Consider the following 19,433-nt stretch of genomic DNA (forward strand, 5'->3'; position numbering starts at 1 on the left):
TGATACAGAGAGACAAAAAAACCTTGAACAAGTTTTTAAAAAGATAACATCAAATGGGTCTGGATGGGATATTCTTCAGAGGGTTGGTGTGGACTTGTTGGGCCGAATGGCCTGTTTCTACACTGTCGTGATTTTATAAAAATGTTTTATGACGGGATGTTACCTGGAATGAAAAGTCTCAGTTGAGGAGAGACTGGTTAGGCTGGGATTGTTTTCCCCAATGGTTTGTCACCTTCCATTTGCTTCCGGTGCTCTCTTTTAACCGGAACAGCAGTTCCGTCAAACTCGGTCTCCAGACTACAGACAAACAAATGGAAACTCTCCTGAAAGAAGATATATATTGGACATATCTACCCAAGATATGTTGGACAGCCTTCCAACATAAAAGTGGCGACTCAATAATCTTGGGAAATGGAAACTGGTCGATAAATATTTTTGAAAAAGGCTGGAGGTAATTGTGATAAGTGTTCTATCACATTTGCATTTTTTGTAAAAGCACACTCCCCACTCAAACTCTGTTTTGAACTTAAGACGACATACTAATTCAAACACAGCTATTACAAATTAGGTTGGCTGCCAATACCTTGTATTCCATAGAGTCAGCTCACTTACAAGTAGCTGGAGCAAGTTCCTTTAATGGAAATTGACCCTCAACACTCTGTATTGGCCTGCACAGTAACAATCCAGTAATGTTGACAATGTTGCAAATGAGGAGAATGAACCAGGACACACATCAGAGACAAGCAAGAACAGCTGATGCTCATACAGTCATAGAGATGTACAGCACGGAAACAGACCCTTCGGTCCAACTCGTCCATGCCGACCAGATATCCCAACCCATTCTAGTCCCACCTGCCAGGACCCTGCCCTCCAAGCCCTTCCTATTGGAACACATATCTAAATGTTGGGGGTTCCCCCTTTCTAACTCTATTTTGATTTAGTCCCCTCCCTCTCTCCCTCACCTTCAATGTATTGCTTGGCCTTTAACAGGCTTTGCACATTAATTATTCAGTTTGGAAACACAGTTAATTTACTGGTGGTGGTTAATGGATGGATAACAAACTAATAGGGGATATGGTGACAGGGGAAAACCAAATGAACTGGTTTCAGAGGGTTCTTGTGACGCAATGGTCATGTCCCTACTTCTGTACCAGGCGGCCCAGGTTCAAGTCCCACCTACTCCAGAGATGTGCAGATGAGAAAACAAAGAAATGAGTTGGTTTTCAATGAGGCCCTTGTGGCTTAATGATAGTGTTCCTACCTCTGCACCAGAAACTCTGGGTCCAAGCCCCACTAGGACTTGTTGGCCACAAAAGGTGTGTTTGTAAGGAAGGTTCATGGTTGGCCTGTAAATCCTTCTAATATGCCTGACAGCAGGTGATAAGAATGGGAGATTCTCCTGATCAGCCATTACTGCAGGAGACAATGGCATTATTAGTGTGGAAAGATCCAATGGAAGTCTATGGCCCAAACCTTAGGAACAAGGAGGACTGGTGTTTTGTCCCCTCCAACTCCATTTTGATGGAATCCCGCCTTCTCTCCCAACCTTTCCCTCACCTTTGGTGTCACTGAACTCTCCTTAATAGGCGGTGGACAAAGGTGGAAAATACCACAGATGATGGAAGAAAAAATCATTCATTTGTGCATGGAAATGAAAAGGAGTAGTTTTTAGGCTCTTGTTGCATTGTAGTGGAGTCCCTACCTCTGAGCCGAGACCCAGGTTTAAGTCATAGAGTCAGAGTCATACAGCACAGAAACAGACCCTTCAGTGTAACTTGTCCACACCGACCAGATATCCTCAATTAATCTAGTCCCATTTGACAGCACTTGACCCATATCCCTCTAAATCCTTCCTATTCATATATCCATCCAGATGCCTTTTAAATGTTCTATTTGTACCAGCCACCACCACTTCCTGGCAGCTCATTCTAACTAAAGAGAACCATTAGGCTATAAGGATGAATTCGCAAGGATGGATTAGGAACCTCACTAAAAGGGTTAATGATGGATGACTCATATTTAAAGGACATGTACATGAATTACAACAATTGGTCATTCCTGTCAGGCACTACAATTGTGGATGAATAAGGTGTCCTTGTGCATCAGTGAACAAAATTAGGCAGGTGCAGCAAGCAATTAGGACACAAATGGTATATTGACCCTCATTGGAACAGGATTTGTGTTCAGAAGTAGGGATGCTTTACTGTAGTTAACCAGGCCCGAGGTGATATCATACCTGGACCACTGTGTGCAGATGTTGTCTCCCTACTTAATAAAGTATACTTGCTACAGAAGGAGTGCAGAAGAGACTAAAGACACACCTACCAGAGGTTGCGGTGGCGGGGAGGGGTTGCGGTTGGAGGTAAGGAGATGGTAGGATTGCTCTACAAGGGGACAAAAGTTCCCCATGGGAGACTGATTAGCAAGGTTAGAACTCACAGAATACAGAGAGAGCTAGCCATTTGAATACAGAACTGGCTCAAAGGTAGAAGACAGAGGGTAGTGGTGGAGGGTTGTTTTTCAGTCTGGAGGCCTGTGACCAGTAGAGTGCCACAAAAATTGGTGCTGGGTCCTCTACTTTTTGTCATTTACATAAATGATTTGGATGCAAGCATAAGAGGTACAGTTAGTAAGTTTGTAGATGACACCAAAATTGGAGGTGTAGTGGACAGCGAAGAAGGTTACCTCAGATTACAACAGGATCTTGACCAGATGGGCCAATGGGTTGAGATGTGGCAGATGGAGTTTAATTCAGATAAATGCGAGGTACTGCATTTTGGGAAAACAAGTCTTAGTAGGACTTATACACTTAATGGTAAGCCTTGAAGTTTTCCTCCTCTCTTTACAACACCTGCAGTCATTGTTTTTACCTACTTAATGGTAAGTAGGTACTTAAGGGTAGTGAAGGTGGCATTTGGTATGCTTTCCTTTATTGGTCAGAGTAGTGAGTACAGGAGTTGGGAGATCATGTTGCGGCTGTACAGGACATTGGTTAGGCCACTGTTGGAATATTGTGTGCAATTCTGGTCTCCTTCCTATCGGAAAGATGTTGTGAAACTTGAAAGGGTTCAGAAAGGATTTACAAGGATGTTGCCAGGGTTGGAGGATTTGAGCTACAGGGAGAGGCTGAACAGGCTGGGGCTGTTTTCCCTGGAGCGTTGGAGGCTGAAGGGTGACCGTATAGAGGTTTACAAAATCATGAGGGGCATGTATAGGTCAAATAGACAAGGTCTTTTCCCTGGGGTCGGGGAGTCCAGAACTAGAGGGCATAGGTTTAGGGTGAGAGAGGAAAGATAGACCTAAGGAGCAACTTTTTCACACAGAGTGTGGTATGTGTATGGAATGAACTGCCAGAGGAAGTGGTGGAGGCTGATACAATTGCAACATTTAAGCAGCATTTGGATGGGTATATGAATATGAAGGGTTTGGAGGAATATGGGTCAGGTGCTGGCAGGTGGAATTATATTGGGTTGGGATATCTGGTCAGCATGGACGGGTTGGATCGAAGGGTCTGTTTCCATGCTGTACATCTCTGTGACTCTATTAATTCGACTGGACCTACATTCACTCCGGCTTAAGAGCATCAGAGGGTATTCAATTGAAACATATACAATTTTAACAGGGCTGGCCAAACTAAATGCATGGGAGACGTTTCCCTTGTTTGGGGAGTCGAGAACAGGGGACACTGTCTTGGGATAGACCATTTAGGACTTTTCACTGTGGAATTCACTACTGCAGAAGGCTGTGGAGGCTAGACCATGTTCGAGAAAGTTAGATGCATTTTTAAATTTTAAAGGCCTTCACAGGAGAAAGTGGGAATATGGCATTGAGACGATCAGCCATGATCATATTGATCATGTTGCGGCTTTACAGGACATTGGTTAGGCCACTTTTAGAATAATGTGTGCAATTCTGGTCTTCCTCCGATCAGAAGGATGTTTTGAAATTTGAAAGGGTTCAGAAAAGATCTACAGGGATGTTGCCAGGGTTGGAGGATTTGAACTAATGGGAGAGGCTGAATAGGCTGGGACTGTTTTCCCTGGAGCATCAGAGGCTGAAGAGATTCAGCTACTTCACTCTCCACCTTAGTGAGGAATCCTATCCAATTAAGGTTATTCTTCCCCCAAGGGACCCTGCACAAGATTACTATGCCTTTTTTATACCACAGTACCCAGTCTAGAGTAACCTGTACTCTGATTGACTCCTAAAACACCATCACAAGGAATCCTCCTTCACACTATCATTGCTAGTTTGGTTTATCCAGTCTATATGTGAATTAAGGGCACCCATAATTACAGTGCAACTTTCTTCACTGATTTCTAGCTTAATGCCTTCCCCTAGTTGTCCACTACTGTTGGGGACTTACAGACAACCTCCAACATCAGTAGTAAATGTTTTCAAAATCTTTGGTATAATGATATAGAATACACCATCGGTTTGTCCCAAATTCTCTTGGCAGTGAGAGGAAAGGCAATAGGAGTCTGCAGACACATTGCCAAAACTTGGTTCTTCCAACCCTCTGCATGCTCAAGGTGCTGAACTGAACTGGGGTCTCAGTTGAGACTCTTTTTTGAAAGACCAATATAAACTGCCTTGACTGAGGTGCACTCCACAGCCAGGAATACTCCAAACTGATACTGCAATTTCAAAAGATTAGTGTAACTAATCATGGCCTATTTTGTTCTGCTAAAGTAAATAAGCACAAAAATCAAAGGGGACAGCAACTAGACGCCAAAGTGTTCTTGATGGGGTCAAATGCTCAATAGAATGCTCCAACCACAGTTGAAGTTATGGATTATGGATTGAAACTTCCATTGTGCATGAAGACCATTTTGTGATGGAGACTGGTAATAACACTAGGGACAAGCCTGTCACTTGTATAATACTGAGATACAACAGGTGTAGGAACAGGTGTAACCCATGGGTACAGAACAAGAGAAAGAATAAATAGGAGTATTAACACTGAAGTCCCACCTGCTCGTGAAGTGTGTAATGACATCTCTGAACAGAATGATTAGAAAATATATTTTAAAGACAGCCGTTTTTTCCCCAGTAAGAGGAGTTGTGGCAGACTGACTGACTCATGCTTCAGCAAATGGGTAACTAACAGTACAGCAAGGTAACAATATTGATATGCAGTCAATACTCCTAGCCTTCATGAGGTTGCCTCTTCAATCTCTCGGAAGCTAGTCCAAGCAAAGGCTCCGAGAACAGGCCCAATATAAATTAGTGCACAGTCGGGTGAACTGGCAGAACTGCAATTATTGATTGTTGAACTCCAGCATATATCATAGAATCCCTACAGTGCGGAAGCAGGTTATTCAGCCTGTCACATCCACATCGACACTCTGAGGAGCATCCCAACCAGACCCACCCCCAATGCTATCCCTGTGACCCTGCATTTTCCATGGCCAATCCACCTAACCTGCATATCCGGGAGGAAATCGGAGCACCCAGAGGAAACCCACATAGACATGGGGAGAACGTGCAAACTCCACACAGACAGTCACCTGAAGCTGGAATTGAACCCAGGTCCTTGGCGCTGTGAGGCAGCAGTGCTAACCACTGAGCCATTGTGCCATCCCAGTTGTCCAGGATATGTTCACGTTTTTACATAAATTAAGAAGGTGCTCATATCTAATTGTTCCTGTCGCATTTCTGATGAAATCCTTTGATATTTTCTCTTTAAAAGCACGAACACCTGCACAGTAATCCATTTCAATAAACCTCTCACAATTACATCTCCGAATCTTCACAGACAGGACGATAAAAATGCAGTAAAAGCTTTCTAATTTGATGGATGGGAGGTTTTGTCAGCTTTTGAAACCCTTTCTAGAAGACTGGTCAAAACAAATCCCTAACAGCAACAGGAATCAAAAGCTCCCTTTCCCCTCCTCTGTATACAAGAGCCACAAAAAGCCAATGAGTTGAACACATTAAAATTTGTTAGAAATGTCACTTGCTGTCTCTTTAGGTCAGGCTAAAATAATTTAGAACTGGTTTTGTCAAGTGAGATCAGTGTGTTGCTGCCTCCTTGCTATAAGAATATATAGAGTCACTGCGTGGATACCATTGTAACCAACACAACAGAAGCAACATCCTTCACTCTACCTTGGTGAGGAAAAGCTTGCTGTTCAATAAATTAGAAAGCTGCACAAGGCCCTGTTCCACTGTCTGGCGTCGAGATTCAGGGACATCCAGATCCCGTTGCAGAGGTGACTCCCTGTGCCCTGGGAAAAAAATCCGCTCGGCGTAGGTCTTGTAATCCAGAAAAGGAATTCCAGTTCCAACCAGATCACTGGACAGGTCCATCATTTCAGTCATGAGATCTGTTAAGTGTTTTAATTTAGAGAACAGAACAACATTTTGTTAGCAATTTGAGAGCAGAGTGAAGAGACATTCATTGAAATAAGTAAAGCCAAAGAAAATACTGTGCAAGCATGAAGTGATTTAATCTCTTCGCACAGAGACATAAACAGAGACAGAGTCCTAGAGACATAGAAATTAGAACAACCCAGCACAGGAACAGGCCATTTGGCCCTCCAGGTAAAAACAAGGACTGCAGATGCTGGAAGCCAGAGTCTAGATTAGAGTGGTGCTGGAAAAGTACAGGTCAGGCAGCATCCGAGGAGCAGGAAAATTGACGTTTTGGGCAAAAGCCCTTCATCAGGAATACAGGCAGGATGCCTGCAGAGGCCCAATGAAGGGCTTTTGCCCGAAACGTCGGTTTTCCTGCTCCCCAGATGCTGCCTGATCTGCTGTGCTTTTCCAGCATCACTCTAGTCTAGACATTCGGCCCTCCGAGCATGCACTGACACATTTGCCCTTCCATTTTAAAACTGTCTTCACTTGCACAATCTGTACCCCTCTACTCCCTTCCTAATCATGTATTTGTCCAGGTGCTTCTTGAATTTGCTATTGTGTCTGCTTCCACCACCTCCACTGGCAGTGCTTTCCAGGCAGTAACCACCCTTTCTATGAAAAACATGCCTTTAATTCCACTCCCCCCCCCCACCCCCCCCCCCCCCCCCCCCCCCACCCCCACACCTCTCCCTCCTCACAATTTGAACCTGTGTCCCCTAGTAACTGACCCCTCCACCCTGGGAAAAAGCCTCATACTTTCCACTCTATCCATGCTATTCATAAACGTATAAACTTCTCTCCTCCTGTGTTCTAGTGGAAACAAACCCAGTCTATCCAACCTTTCTTCATAGCTATAATCCCCCATATCAGGCAACATCCTGGTAAACCTTTGTTGTACAGTCTCCAAATCATCCCAATCCTTCTGGTAGTGTGGTGACCAGAACTGTATGCAATATTCCAAATGTGGCTGAACTAAAGTTCTATAAAGCTGCAGCATAACTTGCCTATCTTCATTCTCAATGCCCCTTCCAATAAAGGCAAGCATACCATACGCGGTTTTTTTAACTACCTATCTACCTGTGCTGCCACCTTCAGTGATCTGTGGACCTACACACCCAGATCCCTCTGCATATCAATACTCCTCAGGGTTCTGCCATTCACTGTATAATTTCCACCTGTACTTTACCTTCCAAAATGTATCACCTCACATTTGTCCGGATTAAATACCAACTGCCATTTTTCTGCCCATGTCTCCTGCTGCAACCTCCTCCTCACAATGCACAACCCCCATTGATCTTTGTATCATCCACAAACTTACTAATTAGACCAGCTACGTTTTCCTCCAAATCATTTATGTTGATCACAAACAGCAGAGGCCCCAGCACTGATCCCCGTGGAACACCATTAGTCATAGCCCTCCATTCCAAAACGCAACCTTCCACCGCGACCCTGTCTCTTATGATTAAGCCAGTTCTGTATCCGTCTTGCCAGCTCAGCCCCTGATAACATATGACTTCACCTTTGGTACCAGTCTGCCAGAACAGACACAGATTACCTGTAAACTCCTTCTTGCATCGATCACGAACGCTGGTCTCCAGGTTCTCCAACTGGATCTGTACTTTCTTGTAGTCTCTCAAGGCCTGCTTACTTTTCCGCCTGTCAAATGGAGCACAAGATCACAGCGTTCACAGAAATTAGTAGATTATTGGATTGTAAATAAAGTTAGATCTCGGATCCATTGCTCTTATGAGGCTAACATTACCAACTAAGTCAGTTTTGCAATTAAAATGTGAGCAACAGTCAGCTTCCATGTTACTCCAGACCCCAGTTGTAATGACTTTTTCTGGCTCTCTCCACACACACAGACACCGACAAACACAAACACACAGACACAGATTAGTGGACAACAACAAATGGGTTGCGGAAGAGAAAGTAATTCGATTCTAGGAAATTCCCAGGGGTCTAGTTATCAGAAGAGTGCGATTGCACTAGAGAGGGTGCAGAGGAGATTTACCAGGATGGTGCCTGGGATGGGAAGGCTCAGAAATGGGAGAGACTGGTTTGGCTGGGCTTTTTGAACTGGAGCAGAGGGGACTGAGGGGGGACCTGATTGTGGTATACGTAATTATGACAGGCTCGGATATGGTAGATCATGGGTATCTTTTCCCCAGAGCAGATGTGTCGAAGATCAGAAGGCATAAGCTTAAGGTAAGGAGAGGATCTTAGAAATATGCAACGTGCTGCCTGAGACAGGGCTGGAGGTAGGTACTCTTGCAACATTTAAGTAGCACCCGGATGAGCATTTAAACACTTGTGCATAGTAGGCTGTGGACTGAGGTAAACAGGGTTTGTGTAGTTTGGTGTTTGTTGGCCAGCATATATATGGTGGGCTGAACAGTCTGTTTCTCTGTTATATAATTAATTTCACATTGAACTCTTAGAGTCTTAGAGTTGTATAGCACGGAAACAGATCCTGCAGTCCAACTTGTCCATGCTGACAAAATGTTCGAAATTAATCTAGTTGCATTTGCCAATATTTGGTCGATATCCTTCTAAACCCTTCCCATTCATATACCTATTCAGATTTTTTTTAAAAAATGCTATAATTGTACCAGCCTCCACCACTTCCTCTGGCAGCTCATTCCATACACACACCACCCTCTACATGTAAATGTTGCCCCTCAGGTCCCTTTTCCCTGCAACTTAAACCTATGTCCTCTAATTTTGGAGTCTCCCACCCCAAATAGACCTTGGCTATTTATCCTATCCATGCCCCTCATGATTTTATAAGCCTCTATGAAGGTCACTCCTCAGCCCCCAACGCTCCAGGGAAAATAGCCCCAGCCTATTCAGCCTCTCCTTGTAGCTCAAACCCTCCAATCCCAGCAACATCTTTGTAAATCCTTTCCTAACCCTTTCAAGTTTCACAACATCCTTCCTATAGGAGGGAGACTAAAATTGAATGCAGTATCCCAAAAGTGGCCTCACCAATTTCTTGTACAGGTGCTAGATGATATCTCAACTCCTATACTCAATGTACTGACCAATAAAGGCAAGCTTACCCAATGCCTTCTTTACTGTCCTGTGACTCCACTTTCCAGCAGTTATGAAGCTGTACTGAAAGGTCTCTTTATTCAGCAACACTCCCCAAAACCCTACCATCAAGCGTGTAAGTTCAGCCCTGATTCGCCTTTCCAAACCACCTCACATTTATCTAAATTAAACTCCATCCACCACTCTTCAGCCCATCGGCCCATTTGATTAAGGTTCAATTGTACGCTGAGGTAACCTTCTTCACTATCCATGGTAGCGCCTATTTTGGTGTCATTTGCAAACTTATTAACCATATTCATATCCAAATAACTTAGAAAAACATCAAAAGTCCATGGATCCAGCACCCATCCATACGGCAAGTTGCTGGTCACAGGCCTTCTATCTAAAAAGCAACCCACCCACCACACTTATGAGAAAGGAGATAATTCATCATCCCAGATTCCATAACTCAAACTATCAATAAGGGCACCCTTTATAGCTTTTGAGTCATTATTAATACTTTCATGAGCTGGGAGATGATTGGGAGGACGGTGAGGATATTGTTAATTGTTGCCCACCTGTAGATAAGCACAATGATCAGGACGATCAGCGCAACGATGGAGGCTCCCACCCCAAGTCCAATCTGGGCCTCGAGTGGGAAATTGGATTGGCTCTCAGCATCATATCGGATCTTTCCCAGCTTGAAATGCAGCTTTCCCATCTGCACCTGAGAGACAAGAACAAAAGAGTGAAGGAACATGAGACAGAAAGAGGGGGTTTAACTGCAGTAAAGTGTTCCCAAAGAGAGATTTTATATGTCAATTGTGACTGTTTGTTTTGGATTAAGGACTACTCAGTACAAACATTCCATAACAGCAGTCTCCTACACCATATCCAAGATGATAGAACGTGTAACATACAATAAATTCTGGTAGAGTGTCCAGGCTTTCTCGCTTCCTCCGCCTTCGGGCTGCAGGCTGCTCCAGGGGGGGCTCACAGTATAGGTGATTTGCAGTCAATGTTCTCACAACACAGATTCCCTCACCCACCATTGCAACCACCTCTTCCTTCGTAATTGCTAGGTCCAGGTTTTCCCCCTGAATGCAAAAGTCAAAAGTAGATTCATGTGATATAAGGTGAGAAACTTACATACATTAACATCATTTATTTTAGGATGTGGATTTTGAACTAGTGGCATGTGAGTTTTCATCTGCGTGCATAAAGGGGTTTAATAATGAACTTAGCAATATTTATGGAGACATAATTTTTAAGCCAGCATGTGTCAGAGAATAGGTGACTGTGGCCCTCCAGGAGTGAATATGTTGCTTGCTTGATTTATTTAGATAATTTTATAACCAGAGGACATAAACATTGAAGAGCATTTGTTTGCTCTTGGTTTATAAGAGCCAACAATTTTATTTTGCTAAGTGAAAAACACAGATTAGAGCAATTTTCTGTCAATTTGTAGAGGACCTGTCTGGGGTTAGATGTACGAACAGTTTCCCCTGGATAAAGAAGTTAATTCTGAACAGTTAGCAAATAGATTTGGATTGAAAATTCCAGACCAGAAATACTTGGTTCAAATACTGAAGGGATTTTTGAAGAGTTTAAGTTCAGATGTTTGAATAATCAAATAGAAGAACATCAAACTTTCAAGACATGGAATTGAAAGAAATAGTTAAGTCCAGCCTATAAATGTAGTAGATAAGGGAACTGTCTAGTATTAGAAAATTGTGAAGGAATGGTGCTGGGAATAAAACAGATATTATTTTGCTGTCTGTTTTGAAATCTTTCAAATTATGTTTGTCTGTAAATAGCTTGGTTTGTTCTATTTATCTTTTATTATAATAAACCTTTGCATTATTAAAACCAAATCTGTAGCATTGCATGCTTACATTTCAGTGAAAGACCACAGCATTAAATAAAAACAAACGTGATTTATACAGCCAGATTTTAGTCAGTAACATCAGGTGGGATCATACTATTAAGTATGGACTGAGCATTACAGGGAAAGAGGTATGTTTTACACAGAGGATAACAGACAGGAAAATAAACTCCAACTGCAATGGGCTATTGGAAAAGGTTTGTAGTCAGTTGTGATGCAGAATATCAATCCAGAAGCATTCTGCAGAGTCTGAAGGATTGCCTAATCCTACAGAGGGATATCGGTTTCTGAGAGGAAAACAGTGTTAGAGCTAACACTGGAGTAATAGATTAAGAGAGAGTTAAACTATCACACCTTAGTGATTGGGATATATTCAGATCCAAGTACAGTATTCAAAGACAGAAAGCTATTGGAATTCATGGATATGAACTCCTCAATGTAAAGAGTGGAGAAGTCTTACCCTTAGAGTCATAGAGCTGCACAGAAACAGACCCTTCAGCCCAACTCATCCATGCCAACCTAGATATCCTGAAATAATCTAGTCCCATTTGCCAGCATTTGGCCCATTTCCCTCTAAACCCTTACTATTCCTATCCCCATCGAGATGCCTTTTAAATGTTGTAACTGTACCAGCTTCCTCCACTTCATCTGGCAGCTCATTCCATACATGCACCATCCGCTGCATGAAAAAGTTGCCCCTAAGATCTCTTTCCCCTCTCACATTAAACCTATGCCGTCTAGTTTTGGGCTCCCCTACCTCAGGAAAAGACCTTGGCTATTCACCCTATCCTTGCCTCCCACAATTTTATGAACTTCTATAAAGTCATCCTGCAGCTTCTCACATTCCAGAGAAAATAGCTCTCGCAACATAAACTGAAGAGACTCAATTAAAGTTTATTCATGGATTATTGTTATCATTGGTCTTCAGAAATGCTGAGCCAACAGCTGCAATTTAAATATAAAACATGGTAGAAATGTGAAGTAAAATGAATAATTGCTGTAAATGCATTTTCCTGTAAGTCAAAAACACAAATACAAAATACAAAAATATCACCTGGTGGGTGGCGGGGGGGGGGTCCCAACTTACAAATGTCTGATTTAGGAATGATCCTGCTTATGAACATGGTCTCATTTTGAGTATAATATTAATTATCTAACATATTAATTATCTATCATTTCCTTTAATTACGAATTGTCCTGCACTCTGCTCCAACTTGCAAACAAATCAACTTGTGAATGGACTCGAGCAGACTACCTGTGTTTAATATGTTGTGCCAAGATACTTTTTAAAGAATTTTTTCACAGGCTGTGATTGTGGATGGCTGGGCTCGCCTTATTGCTCATCCCTAATTGGGACACATTGCCCTTCTGAATCACGAGCAAACCATGTGATGTAGCTGCACCCACAATGCCCTTTTAACCCAGTGACAGTGAAGAAATGTTGATGTAGTTCTAAATCAGGATGGTGTGCGTGAGTTTGATGGGATCTTGCAAACAGGGTTATTTCCATGTACCTGCTCCCCTTACTCCTCCAAGTGGTAGAGCTTGTAGCTTTGGGAGCTGCTGCTAAAGAGGGGGGTCTTGGGGAGTTGCTGCAGTGTATGTACTGTGGCTATGGTGGTGGAGGGAGGAGATGCTGAAAGTGATGCATGCTGTGCCAATCCACTTGGTCCTGGATGGTGTGGTGCATTGGGAATTCTGTTTGCCCTGCACTTACTCCAGGCAAATGTAAAACACAATATTCCATTGCATTTCCAACTTGTGCCTGGAAAATTGTGGATAGCTCTTGGGGAGTCTGGAATCGAGTAACTCATCGCAGAATAACCACATTACTGTAATACATTAGCCGCTGAAATACACTAGAGGAAAACGAGAAAGTCACCATACCTCAACAGACAATACACTGCCTGGCTTGTGTCTGTATGGCTTTGATGGGTCACCTGCATTCAGTGGCTTCAGGATTGGGTCAGGCTTGTATGTGAACTTTGTTGGACTGATCTCATTGAAATCGAAGCACAAGTTATCCATGAGGAAGTGCACGGTGATGTCAGCATCGCTGGCAGGGGCTTTGATTGATGGTGTCTTACAAGTCATGAAGAAGGAGGAATTCACCTGACAGAATTCAGTAAACTGCAAAAGGTTTGGGAGGAGTAAGTGGGACAGAAAGAAAACAGATGAGAATAATGGCACCATATCTCACTAAGCCAGACAGTCAACATTACAATTATTTGCACTACCACAGTATAATGTCGTTAATATAGTACCAGGTCCCCAACAACTTCATGTCAGGAAAATAATCTTTTTTCCCTCATTAATCATTCATGAGGTGTCGAGGCAAGGAGTCGCTGACGAATCCTTGATTACTCTTGAAATGAGCAGCTTGCTAGGTCATTACAGTGGGAAGTTAAGAGTCAACCATATTGCTATCAACCTGGAGTCACATGTAGTCAAAAGGTGTTGCATTGGAAAAGCACAGTAGGTCAGGCAGCATCCAAGAAGGAGAGTCGATGTTTCGGGCATAATCATGTTACATGTAGGCCAGACTGGGTAAGAAGTACAGATTTCCTTCATAACAGTGATCCAGATGGGTTACTGCAACAACAATGTTCATTTCTTGGCCACTGTTTTGGAGACTAGCTTTCAATTCCAGATTTATTAGTTGAGTTTAAATTTCACCAGCAACCGAGGTGGGGTTCAAACCCACGTCCCCCAAGCATTGCCTGTGTCTCTGAATTACTGATCTATTGGTATTACCGATACATCACCAACTCCCAAAATGGAGAAGAGATGGAAGGACCGAGGGACATACTCAAACACTATCTTTTTTAAGGCAGTTTAAGATCACGCAAGTAATGATTTACTCAGCCAATGTTCAACCATCCTCATCCTGTGAAAGTAAAAATCCTGACCATCAAAATTATCAAGGGGGCTGTGGGGAGAAGATGGGGTTATGTAATATTCAAATGGACAATGCCAACATACAATGACTAGAACTGCTGGTTAGAAATCTGATGGGCAACTGACAGCCAGTGCTATATAATAGTTACACCAGGTAAAACCACATGGTGAACAGAATTAAATATTTAACTCAGTTAATGAGCACAGTCAATAGGAGACGAGCTATACATAAGATCATTTCAGGCTGTCTCGCTGATTTAATCTCACCTGCAGTGTTGAAGATTGCTCCTGGTGAACTGAAGAACATCAATAATTTCAATAGTGCAATTTGAACGTAGACATTTTACAACTCATTAGAAGAGAAATGAACAGCAATGCCTTTTAAATAACTGCACTGATGCCATCACCAAGTTCCATCACCAAGTCATCCTTTATTTACTTGGGCACAATACACTGGCCTCTAGCCAGTCAGGTCAGAGTCAGTCGCCTGAACGGAGGAGACTCTAATATCCTGGTTTTAAATTTTCTTTTAAAAAACACTTTTGCTCTGTATCATCTCATTAGGTTTTCCTTTTTTTTAGCTCAAATTTCACCCTGCAAGGATTTGAACGCTTGTTTGCAGAAAGTTACCCCACAGCTCTGGATTACTAGCCCAGTGACATTACCATGAAACCACCACCAGCACCTCCCACTCTCCTGGTTATATTGGTCAGCTAGGAGTTTCCCGATTGGGCCATGTTAACAACAACCCCAATCAATGCATGATAGTGAACAAGGTCAGCCTGGCTCCAATCACAACAGCCTTCTTAGTTTTGACTTCTTTCAAACCCATGCTCCTATATTTTATATCAATGTTATTAAAGTCTCTAATTCGTGTGACTAAGCTTTGATCTTTGCATAGACACTATACCACTTTGCATGTAGCTAAACACAACGTAGTTCAACAGGGAGTGTATGCTTTAGCTGGCTTGGGTCTGGTGTCTGATCTGACCACTTTCCCTGTGGAGAGTGATTGCTCGAATTAACCTTTTCTTATCAAGAACAATTGCTTTATTCTGGGTCGTGGGCCTGGTTTAACCCAACATTTTGGTTGGGAGCTCTCTTGTTTATTGAACCATTTTACACACCAGCTTTTCTCACCTTGTCTGCATGCCTTTCAGTGTTGTTGTCCTTCATCATTCTGCGCTTCCTCTCTCTCACCCGGCTCTGTCGTTCAGATATCGATCTCTGCCTTCGTTCGTTTGGGATTAACTGGACCATCATTTGAGGTGTTTGCACAGCATCTAAATTTTGCCCATTTATACTGATCACTCTTCCACCACTGAAAGATCACAGAACAGATTGACAGCTTTCATCATATAGAAAGTCTCAAGCGTTTCTTACGGGTAATTATTCCGGTCAATTTGGGTTCCTTTTGAGGCTAGGAGAAAGTGAGGACTGGAGAGTGAGAGTCAAAAAGTGTGGCGCTAGAAAAACACTGCAGGTCAGGCAGCATCCAAGGAGTAGGAGAGTCAATGTTTCGGGCATAAGGCCTTCGTCAGGAATGTCATGAGGTTGAAGGTATGTACTGTACAGCAGTCGCAGTGTGGACTGGAATATTGAAAGTATGTAACATTAGGCTGTGAAACAACTACCTGAGCTTGGTTGCTATATTTTCACAGCATTTCGAATTTAACCAATCAGTTTAAATTATGCCCCAAAATACTAAAACCCAATCGAATTTGAATTTTACTGTTTTGATACCATTGAACCAATGAGACAATCCAATGCTTTGGGGTATAAAAAGCAAGCATTTTGGACAGTTAGCCATAGAAAGAGCACCACCTGCCATTGTCATACAGACTACCCACAAATCCTCTCTCTGAAAAGTACTTTTTTCATATGAAAACTCTGAGCAGCAGAAGACCCAGGGAGATCTACAAACAGAGAAGAATCAAAGACTACAACCACTGTCTGGTTTTGAAAATTAATTTGCTGTAAATTTAACAGGGGCTTTATCAGATCAATATATTATTATAGAGTGGGAGATAGATAATCAATCTTAAAGAGAAAAGAGGCTTAGTTGTAAATAGTTCTCTTTTGGAGTTAAAGAATAAAATTATTATTTTTTCTTTAAATAGTGGAATTTGGGTAGTTCTCGGTCACTCATCCTTTAACAGATTATGAGGCAGGGTGAGCTTTTCTGTGCGTTTGGTTTAAATTAGCAGAAGGGCTTACTCTGTGTCATAACATCTTCATCATTCCTGATGAAGGACTTATGCTCGAAACGGCAACTCTCCTGCTCTTCGGATGCTGCCTGACATGCTGTGCTTTTGCAGCACCACATTTTTTCACTTCCTTTTGAGGCTTACTGGTTTACTACATATTCTCATTATTCTTACAGTATACTCCATACTAGCTTTCCTTTGTGAATAAAAACTAATTTAATAAAAGAGCGTGTATGCACGCTTACCATTAACTCCCAAGATTAAGCCAAATCAGCAGATGATCCCATAGCCAACACCAACTTGAATTTTTACAGCACCTTTAACATAATTAAACATTCTTAGACACTTCAGTGCTGTACTATAAAGCAAAATTTGACACTGCAGCAAATAAGTCACTATTTGGCCACTTCTTGGTCAATTAGACAGACTTCCACAAGCACGTGTAGTTAAAAAGGTTTGTGATATGGATTCATCAAGTGATTTACTCTGCCATCAACGAGAGACAATTTTTTTTTGGTTTATCCTTTTGCCTGCAGTACACCCTGTGTTCCAAGCAAACGATCAATTTATTTTGGGTCAGTAAATAGAGGAATTACAGTGCTGAAGAATCAAGCACTTTCTCACCCTGTATTAGTCACAAACTTGCCCCCCCAGGTTAGGTGTTCGGCAGGAACTGAGGATGAATCACGTATCACTCTGCCCAATGATGTGCCTACACTAAGAACAAGTGTTCTCACAAGGTTAAAAAAAGGTTCTCCTGTTGTATTCAAGATGCAGTCTCCTCCATGCACCAGAAAGCACACAATCAAATCCACTCCATTTTGATGCCATCTCAAGATTCCTATGTGGATGGTGTATTGGGATATTTTTGAGAATTGCGTGGGTTCTTAAAGCTGATGTACCTCATCTTCAACCCTATTCTAAGATGTAGGAACAGAAACAGGCCACTGGGTCTAGTCCACCACACAGTCAAAGATGTACAGCATGAAAACAGACCCTTTGGTCCAACTCGTCAATGCCGACCAGATATCCCAACACAATCTAGTCCCACCTGCAAGCACCCAGTCCGTATCCCTCCAAACCCTTCCTGTTAACATACCCATTCAAATGCCTTTTAAATGTTGCAATTGTACTAGCCTCCACTACATCCTCTGGTAGTTCATTCCATATATGTACCACCCTCTGTGTGAAAATGTTGCCCCTTAAGTCCCTTTTATATCCTTCCCCTCTCACCCTAAACCTTAACACTATGGCAGTCCCAGTCTATGTTTGGAAAGTTAAAATCCCCTACCATGACCACCCTATTATTCTTACAGATAGCTGAGATCTCCTTACAAATTTGATTCTCAATTTCCCACTGACTATTAGGGGATCTATAATACAATCCCAATAAGGTGATCATCCCTTTCCTATTTCTCAGTTCCACCCAAATAACTTCCCTGGATATATTTCCAGGAATATCCTCCCTCAGCACAGCTGTAATGCTATCCCTTATCAAAAACACCACTCTCCCTCCTCTCTTGCCACCCTTTCTATCTTTCCTGTAGCATTTCTATCCTGGAACATTAAGCTGCCAATCATGTCCATCCCTGAGCCACATTTCTGTAATTACTATGATATCCCAGTCCCATGTTCCTAACCATGCCCCAAGTTCATCTGCTTTCCCTGTTAGGCCTCTTGCATTGAAATAAATGCAGTTTAACTCATCAGTCCTATCTTGTTCTCTGCTTTGTCCCTGCCTGCCCTGAATGTTTGACTCGCTTCTTTTCTCAACTGTACCAGTCTCAGATTGATCTTTTTCCTCACTATCTCCCTGGGTCCCCTCCCCCCTATCCTTACTAGTTTAATTCCTCCCGAGCAGCTCTAGTGAATTTCCCTGCCAGTATATTAGTCCCCTTCCAACTCAGGTGCAATCTGTCCTTCTTGTACAGGTCACTTCTACCCCAAATGAGATTCCAATGATGCAAAAATGTGAATCCTTTTCCCATACACCAGCTCCTCAGCCATGCATTCATCTGCTCTATCCTCTTATTTCTACCCTTACTAGCTCATAGCACCGGTAGTAATCTAGACATTACTACTCTCAAGGACCTCCTTTTTAAATTCCTGCCTAACTCTCTATATTCTTCCTTCAGAATCTCATCCTTCTCCCTTCCTACGTTGTTGGTTGTAATGTCTACAGTGACCTGGCCCCTCTCCCCCTTGAGAACATTCTGCACCCTCTCTGAGATATCCTTGATCCTGGCACCAGGGAGGCAGCACACCATTCTGATTTTTCGCTCCTGACCACAGAAATGTCTGTCTGCGCCTCAGACTATAGAGTCCCCTAACACATCAATCCTCTTGGAACCTGACGTACCCCTCATTGCATTAGAGCCAATTTCGATATCAAAAACTTGGCTATTCGTGCTATATTTCTCTAAGAATCCATCACGCTCTACATTTTCCAAAACATCATACTTGCTTGAAATGGAGATAGCCACAGAAGACTCCTGCACTACCTGCCTACCTCTCTTACCTTTCTTGGAGTTAACCCATCTATGTGACTGTATCTGCGACTTTTCTCCCTTCCTATAACTGCCATCCATCACATACCCTTACTCTTGTAAATTCCTCATTGCCTCTAACTGTCGCTCCAACCGATCCATTCGATCTGATAGGATTTGCAGCTAACAGCATTAATTGCAGATATATTCCTCTGTAATACGTAAACTCTCCCTAAACTCGTACATCTGACAAGAAAAGAAAAGCACTCCACGAAGGGCCATTTTTGCTTCTTCCAACCTGCAGCCCCAGAAAATGTACAAAACACTGCTCTAGGCTAACAATACTTACAGCTTACATTCTTGACTTTAATAAAGAGACACATTTCAATAAAATATATAATCAAGAAAGAACACCCTCTACTCACTACTGCAGACTTACAGCAAGGCCACACTTAAACTATTCACTTATCCATTTCTGTGCTGTGACCTCTCCCAAAAAGGTTCCTCCAAAATCAGTTCTGAATTTCACCGTTTGTCATTTTCCTAGCCGCACTCCAATGT

At 42.5% G+C, this 19,433-nt stretch overlaps 1 protein-coding gene across 7 annotated transcripts in view; it reads right to left on the minus strand.

Annotated features, from left to right (window-relative positions):
- The window catches only part of plxnb1b (plexin b1b), a 261,451-nt gene that overhangs the window by 36,544 nt on the left and 205,474 nt on the right, over positions 1-19,433 (minus strand). For all 7 annotated transcript variants that reach the window (XM_043707786.2, XM_087994156.1, XM_087994155.1 and 4 more), the window contains 6 exons: positions 15,320-15,500; positions 13,169-13,411; positions 10,317-10,493; positions 9,975-10,123; positions 7,919-8,019; positions 6,112-6,329 (listed from right to left, as the gene is read on the minus strand). In XM_043707786.2, the coding sequence (XP_043563721.2) occupies positions 6,112-6,329; positions 7,919-8,019; positions 9,975-10,123; positions 10,317-10,493; positions 13,169-13,411; positions 15,320-15,500 (1,069 nt within the window). The remainder of the gene's footprint in view (positions 1-6,111; positions 6,330-7,918; positions 8,020-9,974; positions 10,124-10,316; positions 10,494-13,168; positions 13,412-15,319; positions 15,501-19,433) is intronic.

The sequence above is a fragment of the Chiloscyllium plagiosum genome, unplaced genomic scaffold, assembly GCF_037043375.1.
Source record: "Chiloscyllium plagiosum isolate Xiang-an unplaced genomic scaffold, Cpla_swu_hap1 HiC_scaffold_14, whole genome shotgun sequence".
NCBI classification, from domain to species: domain Eukaryota; kingdom Metazoa; phylum Chordata; class Chondrichthyes; order Orectolobiformes; family Hemiscylliidae; genus Chiloscyllium; species Chiloscyllium plagiosum.